The sequence below is a fragment of the Armigeres subalbatus genome, chromosome 2 (genome assembly GCF_024139115.2).
Source record: "Armigeres subalbatus isolate Guangzhou_Male chromosome 2, GZ_Asu_2, whole genome shotgun sequence".
In the NCBI taxonomy this organism is placed as follows: Eukaryota; Metazoa; Arthropoda; class Insecta; order Diptera; family Culicidae; genus Armigeres; species Armigeres subalbatus.
Window position 1 is genome coordinate 113,607,564 of NC_085140.1, and position 19,075 is coordinate 113,626,638.

At 48.8% G+C, this 19,075-nt stretch overlaps 1 protein-coding gene across 1 annotated transcript in view; it reads left to right on the forward strand.

Moving 5' to 3' along the window:
• LOC134214966 (protein lin-28 homolog) overlaps positions 1-18,713 on the forward strand; it is a 41,233-nt gene extending 22,520 nt beyond the window's left edge. Inside the window, exons 2-5 of the mRNA XM_062694239.1 lie at positions 5,519-5,625; positions 5,697-5,869; positions 5,928-6,054; positions 17,777-18,713. Of these exons, the coding sequence (XP_062550223.1) occupies positions 5,519-5,625; positions 5,697-5,869; positions 5,928-6,054; positions 17,777-17,782 (413 nt within the window). The 3' untranslated portion in view covers positions 17,783-18,713. The remainder of the gene's footprint in view (positions 1-5,518; positions 5,626-5,696; positions 5,870-5,927; positions 6,055-17,776) is intronic.
• The last annotated feature ends 362 nt before the right edge of the window (positions 18,714-19,075 follow it).

Below are 19,075 nucleotides of genomic sequence, written 5' to 3' on the forward strand. Positions count from 1 at the left end.
GTAGACAATGCAATGCAATGACTGAATCGCTATCCCATTTATTTGCTGAGTGTAGATTTACTAAACCATTATGGAAAGTGTGTCTTGATAAATTGAAAACAATTAATCTAAGAAAAATGAATGTACAGAACTTTGAAAGATTTCAATTCCCCGAGTTATTAGAATTCAGTAGAAGCGAGAGACAAAAAATTGTATTAGTTTTTAGTAAATATGTTAGTTACATTTATACCACACCTCAAACATCGCGTTCCACGCTCCAATTATCAAACATACTTGATTGATTGTTACACATCAAGCTCACTGTAAATTAGTTTGTAAGTTTTTCATTCAATAAAAAAAATGAATCGGCAAAAAAAAAAAAAAAGGCATATAGGCCTACACCGTACACCATTGATGTTACGTTCTGTAGCCCCGGGACTGAACTGGAGGGTCGATGAGGGCTCCAACCACAGCGATCACCTAGCCATCCGCTACGTGATCAGCTGTGATGTGCAGCAACCGAGGTTGAGGAGTCCCCGTCAGGTCCGTGGGTGGAAGGCCCAAAGCTTCAACAGCGAAGTTTTCACCGCGGTACTGGGACTGGAGGGTAACACCGAGAGTCTTACAGGGGACGCACTGACAGCTGTCCTGTCACGTGCATGCGATGCCATACAGAGATGACTCGACGAGCGCAGTTTCCCCGATAGGTGGAAGAGACAGAAGCTGGTGCTGTTGCCGAAGCCCGGGAAACCACCAGGTGACCCATCGGCGTACAGACCAATCTGCCTACTGAACACCACGGGGAAGCTGCTTGAGAGGATCATCCTCAACAGGCTGACCTTGTACACCGAAGGTACAAAAGGCCTGTCAAGCAATCAGTTTGGGTTTCGTAAGGGTAGGTCCACGGTGGATACTTTCAATTCGGTTGTGAAAACTGCGGAAGTAGCGATACAACGCAAGCGGAGGGGAACTCGATTCTGTGCGATTGTGACGCTCGACGTCAAGAATGCATTCAACAGCGCAAGCTAGGATGCCATCGCGCTCTCGTTACTTCGGTTGGGTATTACAGTGGGCCTGTACAACATTTTGGAAAGCTATTTCCAGAATCGCGTACTCTTATACGAGACCGATGAAGGGGAGGGTAGTGCTTCTATCACCGCTGGAGTCCCTCAGGGATCTATTCTGGGCCCGGTGCTATGGGACACTATGTACGACAGTGTTTCAAGACTGAAGTTCCCCCCAGATGTTAAGATCGTTGGTTTCGCCGATGACATAACGCTGGAGGTTTACGGAGAGTCGATTGTTGAGGTGGAACTGACGGCGGCCCGCGCGATAGCTATAGTATAGGAATGGATGAGCTCAAGGCAACTGGGGCTAGCTCATCATAAAACGGAGTTGTTTGTTGTTAACAACCGTAAGTCGGTACAGGAGGCAGTTCGCGTGGGCGACTGTGAGATCATTTCCATGCGGGAGGTGAAGCTCCTCGGGGTGTTGATCGACGATAGACTGAACTTAGGCAGTCACGTAGATTACGCCTGCAGGAGAGCTTCGACAGCTATTGCGGCATTATCCAGGATGATGTCCAATAGCTCGGGGGCACGCTCCAGCAGACGCAGGTTATTAGCTAAGGTTTTCGTATCCATCCTTAGATACGGCGGCCCAGCTTGGGCATCGGCGCTTAGCGTCGAACGTAACCTGCAGAAGCTGGAGAGTGTACACAGGCTAGCGTGCCTCAGAGAGATAAGTGCCTACCGCACGGTATCACGAGATGCAGCTTGTGTGATTGCGTGTATGTTACCCATTGTACTAGTCATACGGGAAGACGAGGAGAGTTTCGAAATGCGCGGAACCAGAGAAGCCCGTAAAGCCATTAGAGTCACCCAGGCTTGCCAAAAACTCCTTGCCGAGTAGAAAATGAGCAAGAGCAAGAGTTTTTTGAGGAGCAGAAATAAGTATCAAAACTCACAACATTGTGCATCATTAAACCCGAGCTTGTGCGTCGCAAAACAAGAGCGAGTCTATCTGTTCATCTTTTTCTTGTGGTGCGTCACTCACTTACACTCACACTCAAAACAGCCTCCAAGATTTTTTCACATACAAAGCGTCGCTCCGGGGGCTCAATGAATGCTTTTTCGCCCGACGCCTCACTCACATGTGTTTTTATTTTGCTTTTCCTCACTCTGCGTTTTTGTACCTCTGCTTTTTTACGCTTCCACTTAATTGTGAGGATGCGAAGGCAGCATTTTGCTGATGATGATTTTATTTGATTCTAGCGAGGGTGAGGAGTTTTGTCAAGCCTGGAGTCACATCGACTATCAAGTGGCAACGGGACTGAGATAACTCTTCTAAGGGTAGGTGGACCCATCGGCTGATACCTAGCGTATCAAGATGCTTTAGGTGATACCTACATAGGTTTCGGCATACGGACTCTCCAGCTTGTGTCTGGCCGGACTGCCCAGGGGTCGACGAAACTGCCGAGCACGTACTATTCGTATGTCCTCATTTCGTCGATGTGAGGAGTGGAATGTTTGAGATGTGCGAGAGGGACACTACCCCGGATAATCTTATCCAGAGGATGTGTCAAGAGGTGGAAAAATAGAACGCGGTCTCTACCTTTCAGATTGTCAGCATCTTGCAGCGCAATTGGCGCGCCGAGCAGCAGTCGGATAGTGCCGACTAGTGGGTAGCTAGTCAGGCAATTGTGAATTGAATAGAAATTGAAGATTAGCAGAGGGCCATATTAGACAACAAGCATTGTTGAATTGGTGTTATTCTGCCTAACGTCCACCCAGGAACGGCTTGGATAGTGACGTGGTGATCACTGTATCAAGGCAGGCAAAATAACAGCGACTTCAACCTGTTAATGTGCTGTTCGGCAAGCGTAAACAATTCTATTGATTCGTGGCATATTTTCAGAGATTCATACAAGAGCGCGCTAAATCTTTTCACGCATAACTCTCGCAAGCCCATGCTTCGCCCAAATTGAATCTTATTCGAACTGTATTTCATCAATTTTTCGCCAATTGGATTCTATAATTAGGAAAGCTTTGATCACCGCGTAACTTTATCGAAATTAATTTATTGGCATTTTTCGGTGAAAATTATACTAATCAAAGCGAAAGGGAGTAGATGAAAGTAATGAAGATACAGATCCGATTGACACTGCAAGCGAGCGGCAAGGGTCGGCTCATGTTTCGGGAAAAGACCCTCCACAATTCCCTTCAACTTGTCCGGGCACATTTCAGCTTGCGTCGATGGGCGTTTGATCTTCGTCATCACGACCCGATATATGAAAGTTTATCGGTTTGCTGATCCATTATCTGGCTGAACTGCTCCACGGTCCACCTTGGAGGTGCATAGCAACTGCGTATGAAGACGCCGTTGATTTTGGCAATCACGAAGCCTTCGCATGAACTCTCCAGATGATGTATGGGCACGTTGTTTTCGCGGCATTTCTGCAGTACTTGGCGAATGACGAACACCTGGTCCGTGGTAGAGCGTTTGTCCATAAAACCCGCCTGGTACTGCCCCACGAAATCCCTTGCAATTGGTGCTAGTCGACGGCATAAAATTTGAGAGAGTGCCTTGTAGGCGGCGCTCAGCAATGTGATTGTGCGGTAGTTGCTACAATCCAGCTTATCGCCCTATTTTTAGATGGGACACACGGCACCTTCCATCCTGCGGCAAAACTTCCTCCTCCCAAATCTTGGTAATGACCCAGTGTAGCGCTCTAGCCAGTGCCTCACCACCGTGTTTAAATAGCTCTCCTGGTAGTTGGTCAACCCCAGGGGCTTTGTTGATCTTCAGCCGGCCAATCTCTTCCTGGATTTCCTGGAGATCCGGAGCCGATAGAATTATGTCCTGCGCGCGTTCTCCCAGGTCCATCACCATACCGCCATCTTCGCCTGCCACATCACCATTCAGGTGTTCTTCGTAGTGCTGCCGCCACCTTTGGATCACCTCACGCTCGTTCGTAAGAAGGTTCCCGTTTATGTATAAGTATCAGGCTTTAATTCTTAGTTTATACCTAATTATGAAAATCATTAGCTTCAGGGATATTCAGAATACTTTTCTGTGTTTTTTCTGAAATCATATGAAATCTGAAATCTGTACTGTACATAGAGATGTAATGTTGTAAAAGATCAGAAGGTATTCAGCATTCAGTATTCAGGGACATTTTCAGCAGATGAATCAAACACAATCAGAATACTTTCTGAAGTCTTCTTTATATTGCAAATTGAGTTCGACACGAGACGAGAAAATAGCGAAATTTAAGCCCCAGAAGCCAAGTTCTCGGCCCCTTTATTCCCAAATGCAAATTATTCCTGTTTCATGCGGGTTTTCTGAAACCAAGTTCATTATTCATCCCCCAAAATGACGAGCAAGAACTTTTTTAATTATATGATCAATTACCGAAGAAACTGATTCAAACTTTGTTGTAAAACCACAGCATAAGGATATGTAATTTTTTCGGAGGCTAAGCATAGACTGCTTTTATGCCTTAGCTATAACGATTTTAATGGGTGTTTCTACCTCACGCAACAGTTAAACTTTTCAAAAAAGTGGTGATATTTCGTTGCCGGAAAACTCATGAGGCAAAACGCCTTTTAGCAGCCAGCTCTTAGGGAACAACGTACCATGCGTCGGCACATCAGCATTCTGGTATGGACAGTGCGTAAAGACGCGAGTACATTATAGAATAGTTCCACTAGGGCGTTTTGCCTCGCCGAAATGTTAGATGTTTCATCAAAATGTGGAAAATTTCAGTTTTTCCTACATTCCTATTTATTATTTTTACACTTTTTTCGCCTAACCTACATAATTTCACGTCTAGTTTTATTAAAGCTATCTCAAACATGGTAAATATAAGTGAATACCCGAAAGTCGTTTTGCCCCGAAGGGGGGGGGGAGGGCGTTTTGGGGCCTCTTCCCCTAATTTTTATTAACGCATGGTGCGATTTGGCAGAACCCCGACTAGGTATGGTATTACTGTGTTCCGTCCTACACTAAAAGCTGAGATGTTCATTGAAAAATCTTACGGAATCTAGAAAAACTTGACGCATGAATGACGAGGATTCCAACACGCACGCAAAAATAACGGCAAACTATTTCATTACCCCTTTTCCTGTCCATCCTCACCAACAGTCAAGAACAAAACAGCAAATCCTTTTCATGATTTCCCGCACAAAAACCGTTAGACAGGTAGCGGATCCATTTCATATCAACCTTCAAAATTGCTTTCTACTTTTTCTAACAAATTGTTCAAGACGTCGCCGTTGTTCTTAATCTTGTCGAGCAACTAAGAGTTGATTGTCGGCTTTCGGAGAACCAAATAATTCACAGGAAATCAGGGCCCGCGCTGTCTCAGACGTACAACCGGAAAGGTGTCACTTTTATCAGACCATTTCAATCTTGGTGATCACCGAGCGGACGAAGACTGACGTTGATCCGATAGTTTTGACCCCTTCCGATATGGCTTTTGATGCGTGAGCTATGAGAGCTTATTTATATCTGCTACTTTTTTTGTTCATATTTGCAGATGCGAGGACGCAATCAAGGCGAGGACTCTGCAAGTGGTTCAACGTGATCAAGGGATGGGGATTTATAACGCCGGATGACGGTGGACAGGACGTGTTTGTTCATCAGGTAAGCGAGGGGAGAGATGTTTTTTGACATTTGAATAGATTTAACTAATTTTGAAAATTTCCTCTCGGCAGAGTGTTCTTCAAATGGAGGGGTTCCGGTCGCTGGGGCAAAACGAGCCTGTGGAGTTCGAAGCCAAATTGACTGATAAGGGATACGAAGCGACCAAGGTTTATGGACCGTCGCAAAGCCAATGCAAAGGCAGCGAGTTCCGGCCAAGGGCTAAACGGAAGTACAGAAAAATGAGGTAGAATGTATTTTTTGACCACAATAGAAGAGTACCGCTTAATCACTTTTTTTTGTAGATGCTATAATTGTGGAGAGTTTGCCAATCATATTGCTCAAATGTGCGCCTTAGGTCCCCTGCCGAAACGGTGTCATCATTGCAAGGGCGAGGATCACTTAGTAGCGAACTGTCCGAATAAGCCTGCGGTAAGTATGGGAGTCATCCGGATTAACTCTTCTGCACTTGTTTGAAAAAGTTATTTGGTTCTAAATTTGTTTGTTGAAATATGTCATTCCTTTGTTCAAAAATAATGTTTTGTTAGTTATTCTGATGTGTGAAAAAAAAATCTGAATTTGTCAAAATAGCCGTCTACACTGTCAGAAGATTACCAAAAATTCTTTCAATTTGTGTATGTTTGGAGTTGATCAACACACTATAATTGCTAAAAAAAATCAAATTTCCATGGATCCGAGTCATAGAAAAGCATCTGCCGATTTTTGGTTTGAGCTTTAACAATAATTCGTTAAGTTTCACCAAGACTTTGGCTATTTCTTGCTTTTTCGATGCTCTTTAAGTCCGTTTTGTAAATTCCCATGACTCTCAACAAAACTAATAAAGCTTCCATAATACCTTTATGACTTCAAACCAAACTAAGTATTCTATGTCATCGGAACTTGACAACAACTTGTTTTCAAAATTGTATTCAAAATTTTGTCCTTTGATTACCTAAAATGATATGAGCACAAAGTCTCATCAATTTCTATTAACTTCAGCAAAAATAAACTTTCCATAAAAAAATTAAAAATGTTCCAAAAAATACAAAAAAAAAGTTTTTTATTCTCCAAATCTAATTACCCAAACTTCTAATCAAACCCATATCCAAATCCAATCAAAATCCAATCCAAATCCAATCCAAACCCAATCCAAATCCAAATCCAATACAAATCAACCCAAATCCAATCCAAATCAATCCAATCAATCCAAATCCAATCAAATCAATCCAGTCCAATCCAAAGTCGGTCCAATCAATCAATCAAATCAATCCAAATCAGTCCAAGTCAATCCGTCAGTCAAATCAGTCCAGGTCAATCCAAATCGAGTCAAAGGTCAGTCGATCAAATCAAGTCCAAATCCAAGTCCAGATCCAGTCCAATCAGTCCAAATCAATCCAGTCGATCCAGTCCAGATCCAAATCCAGTCAAATCAATCAAAGTCAATCAAGTCAGTCCAATCCAGTCAAATCCAGTCCAAATCCAGTCAAATCAATCCAGATCCAGTCAAATCAGTCCAGATCCAGTCCAAATCGTCCGATCAGTCAGGTCAATCCAGGTCAGTCCAGTCCAGTCAGGTCCAGTCCAAGTCCAGTCAGATCCAGTCCAAGTCCAGTCCAGGTCAGTCAGTCCAGGTCGAAATTCAGGTCAGTCCAGAGTCAGTCCAGTCAGTCCAGTCCAGTCAGGTCGGTCAGTCCAGTCCAGGTCAGTCCAGGTCGGTCCAGGTCAGTCCAGATCAGGTCCAGTCAGGTCAGTCAGTCCAGTCCAGTCAGTCCAGGTCCAGTCAGGTCAGTCAGTCAGGTCAGTCCAGATCCGTTTCCAGATCCGATCCAGTCCAGATCCAGTCCAGTCGAGTCAATCCAGTCGGTCCAGATCCCGAGTCCAGTCAGGTCCAGTCCAAGATCCAGTCAGATCCAGTCCAGGTCAGTCAAGTCCAGTCCAGTCAGTCAGATCCAGTCAGGTCCAGATCCAGTCCAGATCCAGTCCAGATCCAGTCCAGTCAGTCCAGATCCAGTCAGGTCAGTCCAGATCAGTCAGATCCAGTCGATCCAGTCCAGATCCAGTCCAGTCCAGTCGGTCAGGTCAGTCCAGGTCAGTCAAGGTCAGTCAGATCCAGTCCAGATCCAGTCAAGTCCAGTCCAGGTCAGTCCAGATCCAGTCCAAGTCCAGTCCAGATCGGTCGAGGTCCAGGTCAGTCAGGTCCAGTCCAGGTCAGTCCAGATCCAGTCCAGATCCAGTCAGGTCCAGTCCAGGTCCAGTCAAGTCAGTCCAGATCCAGTCCAGGTCCAGTCCAGATCCAGTCCAGATCAGTCCAGGTCGGTCCAGGTCAGTCCAGATCAGTCAGATCCAGTCCAGGTCAGTCAGGTCAGTCCAAGGTCAGTCAGGTCCAGTCGGATCGATCCCAGGTCCAGTCCAGATCCAGTCCAAGTCAGTCCAGGTCAGTCAAGTCCAGTCCAGAGTCGGTCAGATCAGTCAAGTCAGTCAGATCCAGTCAGGTCCAGTCAGGTCGGTCCAAGTCCAGTCCAAGTCAGTCCAGATCCAGTCCAAGTCGAGTCCAGGTCAGTCCGATCCAGAGTCAGTCAGTCAGTCCAGATCAGTCCAGATCCAGTCCGATCCAGTCCAAGGTCAGTCCAGGTCAGTCAGTCAGATCCAGTCCAGATCAGTCAGGTCCAGTCCAGATCCAGTCCAGGTCCAGTCCAGGTCAGTCAGATCAATCCAGGTCAGTCCAGGTCCAGTCAGTCAGATCCAGTCAGTCAGTCCAGGTCAGTCAGGTCAGTCCAGGTCAGTCCAGATCCAGTCCAGGATCAGTCGAGGTCAGTCAGATCCAGGTCAGATCCAGTCCAGATCCAGTCCAGTCCAGGTCAGTCAGATCCAGTCCAGGTCGGTCCAGATCCAGTCAAGGTCAGTCAAGTCAGTCCAGATCAGTCCAAGTCCAGTCAGATCAGTCCAAGATCCAGTCCAGGTCAGTCCAGAGTCAGTCCAGGTCAGTCCAGATCCAGTCAGATCAGTCAGGTCAGTCAGATCCAGGTCAAGTCAGGTCCAGTCAGTCCAGGTCAAGTCAGTCAGGTCAGTCCAGATCCAGTCCAGATCCAGTCCAGATCCAGTCAGATCGGTCAGATCCAGTCCAGATCCAGGTCAGGTCAAGTCAGTCAGTCCAGATCCAGTCAGTCGATCCAGTCCAGATCGTCAGTCCAGGTCAGTCCAGATTGGTCCAGATCAGTCAGATCAAGTCAGTCAGTCAGGTCAATTGATCAGTCAGATCCAGTCCAGATCAGTCCAAATCCAGTCCAGGTCAGTCCAGATCCAAGATCCGGCCAGATCCAGTCCAGGTCAGATCAGGTCAGTCAGTCCAGATCCAGTCCAAGATCAGTCCAGGTCAGTCCAGAGTCAAGATCCAGTCAGGTCCCGATCCAGTCAGTCCAGGTCCAGTCCAGTCAGTCAGTCCAGATCCAGTCAGTCAGGTCAGTCAGATCGGTCAGTCAGATCCAGTCAGATCCAGTCCAGATCCAGTCCAGTCAGTCAGATCCAAGTCGAGTCCAGGTCAGTCCAGTCGGTCAGTCAGATCAGTCAGTCCAGGTCAGTCAGATCCAGTCCAGATCCAGTCCAGTCAGGTCAGTCCAGATCCAGTCAGTCGATCCAGTCAGTCAGGTCAGTCCAGTCAGTCAGTCCAAGTCAGTCAGTCCAGATCCAGTCCGGTCAGTCAGTCCAGAACCAAGATCCCGAGTCAGTCAGTCCAGTCAGTGCAGTCCAAGTCGGTCAGATCCAGTCCAGTCCAAGGTCAGTCCAGGTCGAATTCCAGAGTCCAGTCCAGTCGATCAGTCCAGTCAGGTCAGTCCAGATCCAGTCAGGTCAGTCCAGGTCAGTCGATCCAGTCAGTCAGATCCAGTCCAGATCCAGTCAGGTCAGTCCAGATCAGTCCAAGATCAGTCCAGATCCAGTCCGATCCGGTCCAGGTCAGTCCAGGTCAGTCAGATCCAGTCCAGGTTCAGTCCAGATCCAGTCAGTCCAGATCCAGTCCAAGTCAGTCAGGTCCAGTCAGATCCAGATCCAGTCCAGTCAGTCCAGGTCCAGTCCAGATCCAGTCCAGATCCAGTCCAGATCCAGTCAGATCCAGTCAGATCAGTCCAGGTCAGTCCAGTCAGATCCAGTCCAGTCAGTCCAGGTCGGTCAGATCCAGTCCAGGTCAGTCCAGATCCAGTCCAAGATCCAGTCCAGGTCAGTCCAGGTCCAGTCCAGATCCAGTCCAGATCCGGTCCAGATCAGTCCAAGTCAGTCCAGGTCCAGTCAGATCCAGTCAGATCCAGTCCAGATCCAGTCCAGGTCGGTCCAGATCCAGTCCAGATCAGTCGAGTCAGGTCGGTCCAGTCAGGTCGGTCAAGTCAGTCCAGGTCAGTCAGGTCCAGTCAGAGTCCAGTCCAGATCGGTCAGGTCAGTCAGGTCAGTCAGGTCAGTCAGGTCAGTCCAGATCGGTCAGATCCAGTCAGATCCAGTCCAAGTCAGTCCAGATCCAGTCCGATCGGTCAGGTCAGTCCAGATCCAGTCAGTCAGTCAAGTCCAGATCAGTCAGATCCAGGTCAGATCCAGTCCGATCCAGTCAAGGTCGATCAGGTCAGTCCAGGTCAGTCAGATCCAGTCAGGTCAGTCCAGGTCAGTCAAGTCCAGATCAGGTCAGTCAAGATCAGTCCAGATCCAGTCAGATCCAGTCCAGTCAGATCCAGTCCAGATCCAGTCAGTCCAGTCAGTCCAGATCCAGTCAGGTCAGTCAAGTCAGTCAGTCCAGGTCAGATCCAGTCCAGATCAGTCCAGATCGATCAAGATCCAGTCAGATCGGTCAGGTCGGTCAGTCCAGTCAGTCAGATCAGTCCGATCCAGTCCAGTCCAGTCAGGTCAGTCCAGATCCAGTCCAGATCCAGTCCAGATCCAGTCAGGTCAGTCCAGATCAGTCCAGATCAGTCAGGTCAGTTCAGTCAGTCCAGGTCAGTCCAGTCAATCCAGTCCAGGTCAGTCCAGATCCAGTCCAGATCCAGTCCAGGTCAGTCCAGGTCAGGTCAGATCCAGTCAGTCCAGATCCAGTCAGATCCAGTCCAGGTCAGTCCAGGTCAGTCAGATCAGTCCAGTCCAGTCCAGTCAGTCCAAGATCCAGATCAGTCCAGATCGGTCCAGATCCAGTCCAAGATCCAGTCCAGGTCAGTCAGATCAGAGTCCAGTCCAGGTCAGTCCAGATCAGTCAGGCCAGTCCAGAGTCAGGTCAGTCCAGGTCCAGTCCAGGTCAGTCCAGGTCAGTCAAGATCCAGTCCAGTCCAGTCAGGTCAGTCCAGATCCAGTCGATCCAGTCAGGTCAGTCCAGGTCAATCCAGGTCCAGTCAGTCAGGTCGGTCAGATCCAGTCCAGGTCGGTCAGGTCAGTCAGGTCGGTCCAGGTCAGTCAAGTCAGTCGGTCAGGTCGATCCGGATCAGGTCAATGTCCAAGTCAGTCGGTCAGGTCCAGATCCAAGATCGGTCAGGTCAGTCCAGGTCAGTCAGGTCAGTCCAGGTCAGTCAGGTCAGTCCAGGTCAGATCAAGTCAGATCCAGTCCAGGTCAGTCCAGATCAGTCCAGGTCAAGATCCAAGTCAGTCAAGTCCAGTCAGTCAGATCCAGTCCAGTCCGTCAGTCCAGATCCAGTCAAGATCGGTCAGTCAGATCCAGTCCAGGTCAGTCAAGTCCAGTCAGGTCAGTCCAGATCCAGTCAGATCCAGTCAGTCAGATCGAGGTCAAGAATCCAGGTCAGTCAATCAGTCGAGTCAATTCCAGGTCAATTCGGTCAGATCCCGATCCAGTCCAATTCCAGGATCAGTCCCAGATCCAGTCAGTCAGTCCAAGATCAGGTCAGATCAGTCCAAGGTCCAGTCCAGATCGGTCAGGTCCAGTCAGATCCAGTCAGATCCAGTCCAGATCAGTCAGGTCCAGTCCAGATCCAGTCCAGTCAGTCAGTCAGGTCAGTCCAGGTCCAGTCCAGATCCAGTCAAATCAGTCAAGATCCGGTCCAGGTCAGTCCAGGTCAGTCCAGATCCAGTCCAGATCAGTCAGGTCAGTCAGGTCAGTCGGTCCAGTCCAGATCAGTCAGGTCAGTCCAGGTCAGTCAGTCAGGTCGGTCCAAGTCCAGATCCAGATCCAGTCCAGTCAGATCAAGTCAGTCAGATCCAGTCCAGTCAGTCCAGGTCCAGTCAAGTCCAGTCCAGATCGGTCCAGGTCAGTCCAGATCCAGTCCAGATCCAGTCAGATCAGTCAGGTCAGTCCAGATCCAGTCCAGATCCAGTCCAGATCAGTCCAGGTCCAGTCCAGATCAGTCCAAGTCAGTCCAGATCCAGTCCAGGTCAGTCCAGGTCAGGTCCAAGTCAGTCCAGATCAGTCCAGATCCAGTCCAGATCCAGTCCAGATCCAGTCAGGTCCAAGTCCAGGTCCAGTCCAAGTCAGTCAGATCCAGTCCAGTCAGTCAGATCGATCAGGTCCAGTCCAGATCCAGTCCAGATCCAGTCAGGTCAGTCCAGATCAGATCCAGATCCAGTCAGGTCAGTCAGTCAGATCCAGGTCAGTCAGGTCCAGAATCCAGTCAGATCAGTCCAGGTCGGTCCAAGTCAGTCCAGATCAGGTCAGATCCAGTCCAGGTCAGTCCAGTCAAGTCGGTCAGTCAGGTCAAGATCGAGTCCAAGTCAGTCCAGATCGGTCAGGTCAGTCAGGTCATCCAGGTCAGTCAGATCCAGTCAGGTCAGATCCAGGTCAGTCCAGATCCAGTCAGGTCAGTCAGATCCCAGTCAGGTCCAGTCCAGATCCAGTCAGTCCAGTCCAGATCAGTCAGGTCAGTCAAGTCAGTCCAGATCCAGTCCAGATGCAGGTCAATCAGTCAGATCAAGGTCAGTCCAGTCAGGTCAGTCCAGGTCAGTCAGGATCAGTCAGGTCCAGATCAGTCCAGGTCAGTCCAGATCCAGTCAGGTCCAGTCCAGATCCGGTCAGATCCAGTCCAGGTCCAGTCCAGATCCAGTCCAGATCCAGATCCCGAGGTCAGTCCAGATCCGGTCAGTCAGTCAAGATCCAGTCAGATCCAGTCAGTCAGTCCAAGGTCAGTCCAGTCAGGTCCAGATCCAGTCCAGTCAGTCCAGATCCAGTCAGGTCAGTCCAAGTCCAGTCAGGTCAGTCCAGGTCAGTCCAGATCCAGGTCAGTCAGGTCAGTCAGGTCGATCCAGGTCAGTCCAGATCAGTCAGTCAGATCAGTCCATCCAGTCAGTCAGTCCAGTCCAGTCCAGTCCAGTCAGTCAGTCCAGATCCAGTCAGTCCAGGTCAGTCCAGTCAGTCGGTCCAGGTCCGATCCAGTCCAGATCCAGTCAGGTCAGTCAGTCCAGTCAGTCAGTCCAGTCAGGTCAATTGATCCAGTCAGTCAGTCAGTCCAGTCCAGTCCAGAGTCAGTCCAGGTCCAGTCAGTCAATCCAGTCAGATCCAGTCAGTCCAGTCCAGATCAGTCGATCCAGAGTCAGTCCAAGTCGGTCAGATCCAGTCCAGTCAGATCAGTCCAGAATCGAGTCAGATCCAGTCAGTCAGTCAGATCCAGTCCAAATCCAGTCCAGATCCAGTCCAGTCAATTGAGTCCAGATCCAGGTCCAGATCCAGTCAAGTCCAGTCCAGGATCAGTCAGATCCAGTCAAGTCCAGTCAAGTCAGTCAGATCGGTCAAGTCCAGTCAGATCAGTCCAGATCCAGTCCAGGTCGGTCCAGGTCAGTCCAGGTCCAGGTCGAGTCAGTCAAGATCAGTCGATCCAGTCCAAGTCAGTCCAGATCCAGTCCAAGGTCAGTCCAGGTCAGGTCAGGTCGGTCCAGGTCAGTCAAGGTCAGTCAGATCCAGTCCAGATCCAGTCAGGTCAGTCAGGTCGGTCCAGATCCAGTCAAGTCCAGTCCAGATCCAGTCAGGATCGGTCCAGTCAGTCAGGTCCAGTCCAGATCCAGGTCAGATCCAGTCCAGGTCAGTCCAGATCCAGATCCAGGTCAGTCCAGTCCAGATCCAGTCAGATCAAGTCAGTCCAAAGTCCAGTCAGGTCCAGTCAGGTCAGTCAGATCGGTCCAGATCAGTCAGATCCAGTCCAGGTCAGATCCAGTCAGTCGATCAGGTCGATCCAGGTCAGTCCAGATCGGTCAGATCAGTCCAGATCAGTCCAAGTCAAGTCCAGATCAGTCCAAGTCAGTCCAGATCCAGTCCAGGTCAGTCCAGTCAGTCAGTCCAGTCAGTCCAGATCGGTCCAGATCCAGTCAGATCAGTCCAGATCCAGTCCAGGTCAGTCAGATCCAGTCCAGATCCAGTCCAGATCCAGTCCAGATCGGTCAGTCCAGATCAGTCCAGATCCAGTCCAGGTCCAGTCAGATCGAGTCCAGATCAGTCCAGATCCAGTCCAGGTCAGTCCAGATCCAGTCCAGATCCGGTCAAGATCCAGTCAGATCCAGTCCAGATCCAGTCCAGATCCAGTCCAGGTCAGTCCAGATCCAGTCCAGGTCAGTCCAGATCAGAGTCCAGATCAGTCCAAGTCAGTCCAGATCCAGTCCAGATCCAGTCAGATCAGGTCAGATCCAGGTCAGTCAGGTCAGTCCAGGTCGGTCAGGTCAGTCAGGTCCAGATCCAGTCAGGTCAGTCAAGATCCAGTCAGGTCAGGTCAATTCCAGATCCAGTCAGGTCCAGTCAGTCAGATCAGTCCAGGTCAGTCGGATCCAGTCCAGTCCAGGTCAGTTCAGATCCAGTCAGGTCAGTCCAGGTCAGTCCAGATCCAGTCAGATCGGTCAGATCAGTCAGGTCCAGTCCAGATCCGGTCCAGTCAGTCCAAGTCCAGATCAGATCCAGGTCAGATCCAGTCAGATCAGTCAGATCCAGTCCAGGTCCAGTCCAGATCCAGTCAGATCCAGTCAGTCCAGTCCAGTCAGATCAGTCCAGATCAGTCAGGTCAGTCCAGATCCAGTCCAGGTCCAGTCCAGATCCAGTCCAGGTCAGTCAGAGTCGGTCCAGGTCAGTCCAGATCAGTCAGGTCGATCGGTCAGATCCAGTCAGATCCAGTCAGTCCAGTCCAGGTCAGTCAAGATCCAGTCCAGGTCAGTCCAGATCCAGTCCAGATCCAGTCCAGATCAGTCCAGGTCAGTCCAGGTCAGTCCAGGTCAGTCAGATCCAGTCCAGGTCAGTCCAGGTCAGTCAGATCCAGTCAGGTCAGTCCAGTCCAGGTCAGATCCAGTCAGTTTGAGTCAGTTCAGATCCAGTTCCAGTCCAGATCAGTTCAGATCCAGGCCAGTCCAGATCCAGTTCAGATCCAGTCCAGGTCAGTCCAGATCCAGTCCAGATCCAAGTCAGGTCAGTCCAGAGTCAGTCCAGGTCAGTCCAGGTCCAGTCCAGTCCAGATCAGTCAAACCCAGTCCAGGTCGGTCCAGATCCAGTCTAGAGTGCAGTCAAGATCCAGTCAGAGATCCGTCAGGTTCAGTCAGGTCAGTCCAGGTCAGATCCAGTCAAAGTCAGTTCAAGTCAGTCCAGATCAGTCCAGATCCAGTCAGTCCAGTCCAGTCAGGTCAGTCCAGATCCAGTCCAGGTCAGTCCAGATCCAGTCAGATCCGGTCAGATCCAGTCCAGGTCAGTCCAGGTCCAGATCCAGTCCAGTGATCCGATCGGTCAGATCCAGTCCAAGATCAGTCCAGTCAGATCCAGGTCAGGTCCAGTCCAGGTCAGTCCAGTCAGGCCCTATCTAGGCCCAGTCCAGGTTCAGTCCAGATCGGATCCAAGATCGGATCCAGTCAGTCCAGTCCTAATTGCAGTCCAGGTGCAGTCAAGTCAGTCCAGATCCAGTCAGTCCAGTCCAGGTCAGTCAGGCCCAGTCCAAGATCAGTCCAGATCCAGTCCAGGCCGGTCCCAGTCCAGTCCAGGTCCAGTCCAGAGTCAGTCCAGGTTCAGTCCAGATCCAGTCCAGATCCAGTCCAAGGTCAGTCCAGATCAGTCAGGTCAGTCCAGGTCGAGTCAGATCCAGTCCAGGTCAGTCCAGGTCAGTCGATCCAGGTCAGATCCAGTCCAGATCAGTCAGGTCCAGTCCAAGATCAGTCAGATCAGTCAGGTCAGTCCGGATCCAGTCCAGATCCAGTCCAGGTCCAGTCCAGGTCCAGTCCAGATCAGTCCAGATCCAGTCCAGATCCAGTCAGGTCAGTCCAGATCCAGTCTAGTCAGTCCAGATCCAGTCCAGGTCAGTCCAGATCCAGTCCAGATCCAGTCAAGTCAGATCCAGGTCAGGTCAGTCCAGATCCAGTCCTGTCCAGTCAGTCCAGGTCAGTCCGGATCCAGTCGGATCCAGTGCCAGATCAGTCCAGATCCAGTCTAGATCTGGTTCAGATCCAGTCAGGTCCAGGTCAGTTCAAGATCCAGTCAGGCCAGTCAGGCCCTGTCCAGGTCAGTCAGATCCAGTCAGGTCCAGTCAGATCCAGGTCCAGATCCAGTCCAGGTGCAGTCCAGTCCGGATCCAGTCAGTCCAGGTCCAGTCAAGTCAGTCCAGATCCAGTCTAGGTCAGTACCAGATCCAGTCCAGATCCAGTCCAGATCCGGTCCGATCCAGTCCAGATCAGTCCAGATCCAGTCCAGGTCAGTCAGATCCAGTCCAGGTCCAGTCCAGATCCAGTCCAGTCAGTCCAGATCCAGTCCAGGTCAGTCCAGATCCAGAGTCAGTCCAGGTCAGTCTATCCAGTCAGTCCATGTCAGTCCGGATCCAGTCCGGATCCAGTACAGATCCAGTCCAGATCCAGTCTAGATCTGAGTTCCAGATCCAGTCAGGTCAGGTCAGTTCAGATCCAGTCAGTCCAGGCCCAGTCAGGCCCTGTCAGATCCAGTCCAGATCCAGTCCAGGTCGGATCCCAGGTCAGTCCAGATCCAGTCAGGTACAGTCCGAGATCCAGTCAGTCCAGATCCAGTCAAGGTCAGTCCAGGTCCAGTCTAGATCAGTCAGTGCAGATCGGTCAGATCCGGTCAGTCAGGTCAGTCGGTTCCGATCCAGTCCAAGTCCAAGGTCAGTCAGATCCAGTCCAAGTCAGGTCAGATCCAGGTCAGGTCAGTCCAGTCAATCAGTCAGTCCAGTCCAGATCAGGTCCGGATCAGTCCGGATCCAGTGCAGATCCGGTCCAGATCCAGTCTAAGTCTGGTTCAGATCCAGTCAGGTCCAGATCCAGTTCCAGATCCAGTCAGGCCCAGTCCAGGCCCTGTCCAGGTCAGTCCAGGTCCAGTCCAGATCGGATCCAGATCAGTCCAGGTCAGTCCAGATCCAGTCCAAGTGCAGTCAGTCCGGATCCAGTCAGGTCAGTCAGATCCAGTCAAGATCCAGTCCAGGTCAGTCAGTAGATCGATTGCCAAGTCAGTCAGGTCAGTCCAGATCCGGTCCAGATCCAGTCAGGTCAGTCCAGATCCAGTCCAGATCGGTCAGATCCAGGTCCAGGTCAGTCAGATCCAGTCCATCAGTCAGTCGGTCAGTCCAGATCCAGTCCAGGATCCAGTCCGGATCGGTACAGATCAGTCCAGATCCAGTCTAAAGTCTGGTTCAGATCAGTCCAGATCCAGTTCAGATCCAGTCAGGCCAGTCCAGGCCCTGTCCAGATCCAGTCCAAGATCCAGATCCAGTCGGATCCAGATCCAGTCGGTCCAGATCCAGTCAGGTGCAGTCAGTCCGGATCAGTCCAGTCCAGTCCAGTCAAAGTCAGTCCAGATCCAGTCTAAGTCAGTGGAGTCCAGTCCAAATCCAGTCCAGAGTCAGTCCAGGTCAGTCAGATCAATCCAAATCCAGTCCAGATCCAGTCAGGTCCAAATCCAGTCCAAATCAATCAGTCCAAATCCAGTCAAATCAATCCAAATCCAATCCAAATCCAATCCGAATCCGAATGTAATACAAATCCAATTCAAAGCCAAATTTCGACTAATCCAAATTAAATTGAAATCCTTTTGAAACCCAATCTTCAATTCCAATCCAGATCTCAAAACTATGTTAATGAAAAATAAATTAATATTGAATAAATAGGATAGATCAATACTTAAGTTCTATGAACCTCTTTTTCGCGTTTTGCTTTCTATTTTTGTTAAATATCTGCCAAACCGTCTTTAATTTGCTTTTCTAATTCTCCTATTCTCCACCAGACGTAACAGCAACTGCTTGCTTCAAACACCGAAGGCGCTACCAGAATAAAGGAAAATTCCATAGCAGGGCCAGATACCAATAATGATTATCTCCAATGGATAAAACATGGTTGGAAACTGCGCTCATGGGTTTGTGTCTTTGCTACAGTCAACGCAACATAATATACCTCATATGCTCAGAAGACCATCGCTCACATACACAAACCGGCAAGCATTATCAACATACAGTACAAACGATAACCAACGATTCCTAATTGTAGAAAAGTACAATTCACGAAAACCTGATTATGATGGACTGCAAAAAAACGTAAATGTTCCATACTTTGTTAAATGCAAGATAGACTAAGAACAGTTTACTGAGTACATAAGTTTCGACCCTTTGTGTGAAGGATTGTGTAACTTTTTTTGGCACCTTCCTTTTCACGTGTTTTTTTTTTTTCTGCCAAATGTTTTTTTTTGTATTTTTACAACCCCATAATAAACGTAAGTTAGTTTTAAGACATCACCAGACAGGCGTGTGGAGTTTATTCCAATATTAGACGTAGACCGTGTGTGGATTTCAACCTGGCTTGGTGGATGGCGATGAAACGGATGAATGAGATGCGGATGTTCGTGTAAATACAGTATGTGCAATCAATGCAAGTTCACAAGAGACAACGGAAACCATTAACACGCTGACCGATTAAAATCATAAACGATTCAAAACCAAAACCCTTATTTATGACGGATTGAGTTTTAGACTTATGTCGAAGCATTCTGGTAGAAATAATAACTGAAAATAGAAAACAAAAATCACTAACCTTCATCTAGAGTTACTAGAAACAGCATTCTGGTATGTGTAATTTAAGATGCTACCATGGGAGCGTACCACTTTTTGTAGTCACTATTATAGCTAAGAAGCGAAGAGTTTGAACTAATAAAAATTTTATTAGCTTTATTTGTACAGCCTACCAGTGATTTTATTTTTAAATGATGACATATTTTTTAAACTTACGTACATAGTTTGCTGGGGAAACTAGAATTATGTAATATTCTGTTTTCCCGTTTACACTCGAGCATGTGTGCTGTTATATTATTCATTTCTCGCTTAACTTTTCAAAAGGTCCTAAGTAACATTTTTTTCATGAAATAATTTGAATAGCGCAATCAACAGAACAACATGAAAGCCATTGATTGCAGTATTCAAATTAATTCATGAAAAAAATGTTACTTAGGTCCTTTTGAAAAGTTAAGCGAGATTTCATTTATTTAGTTTACACTGAATCAACAATCTTCTCGCGGTTTTCTGCATAACATTCT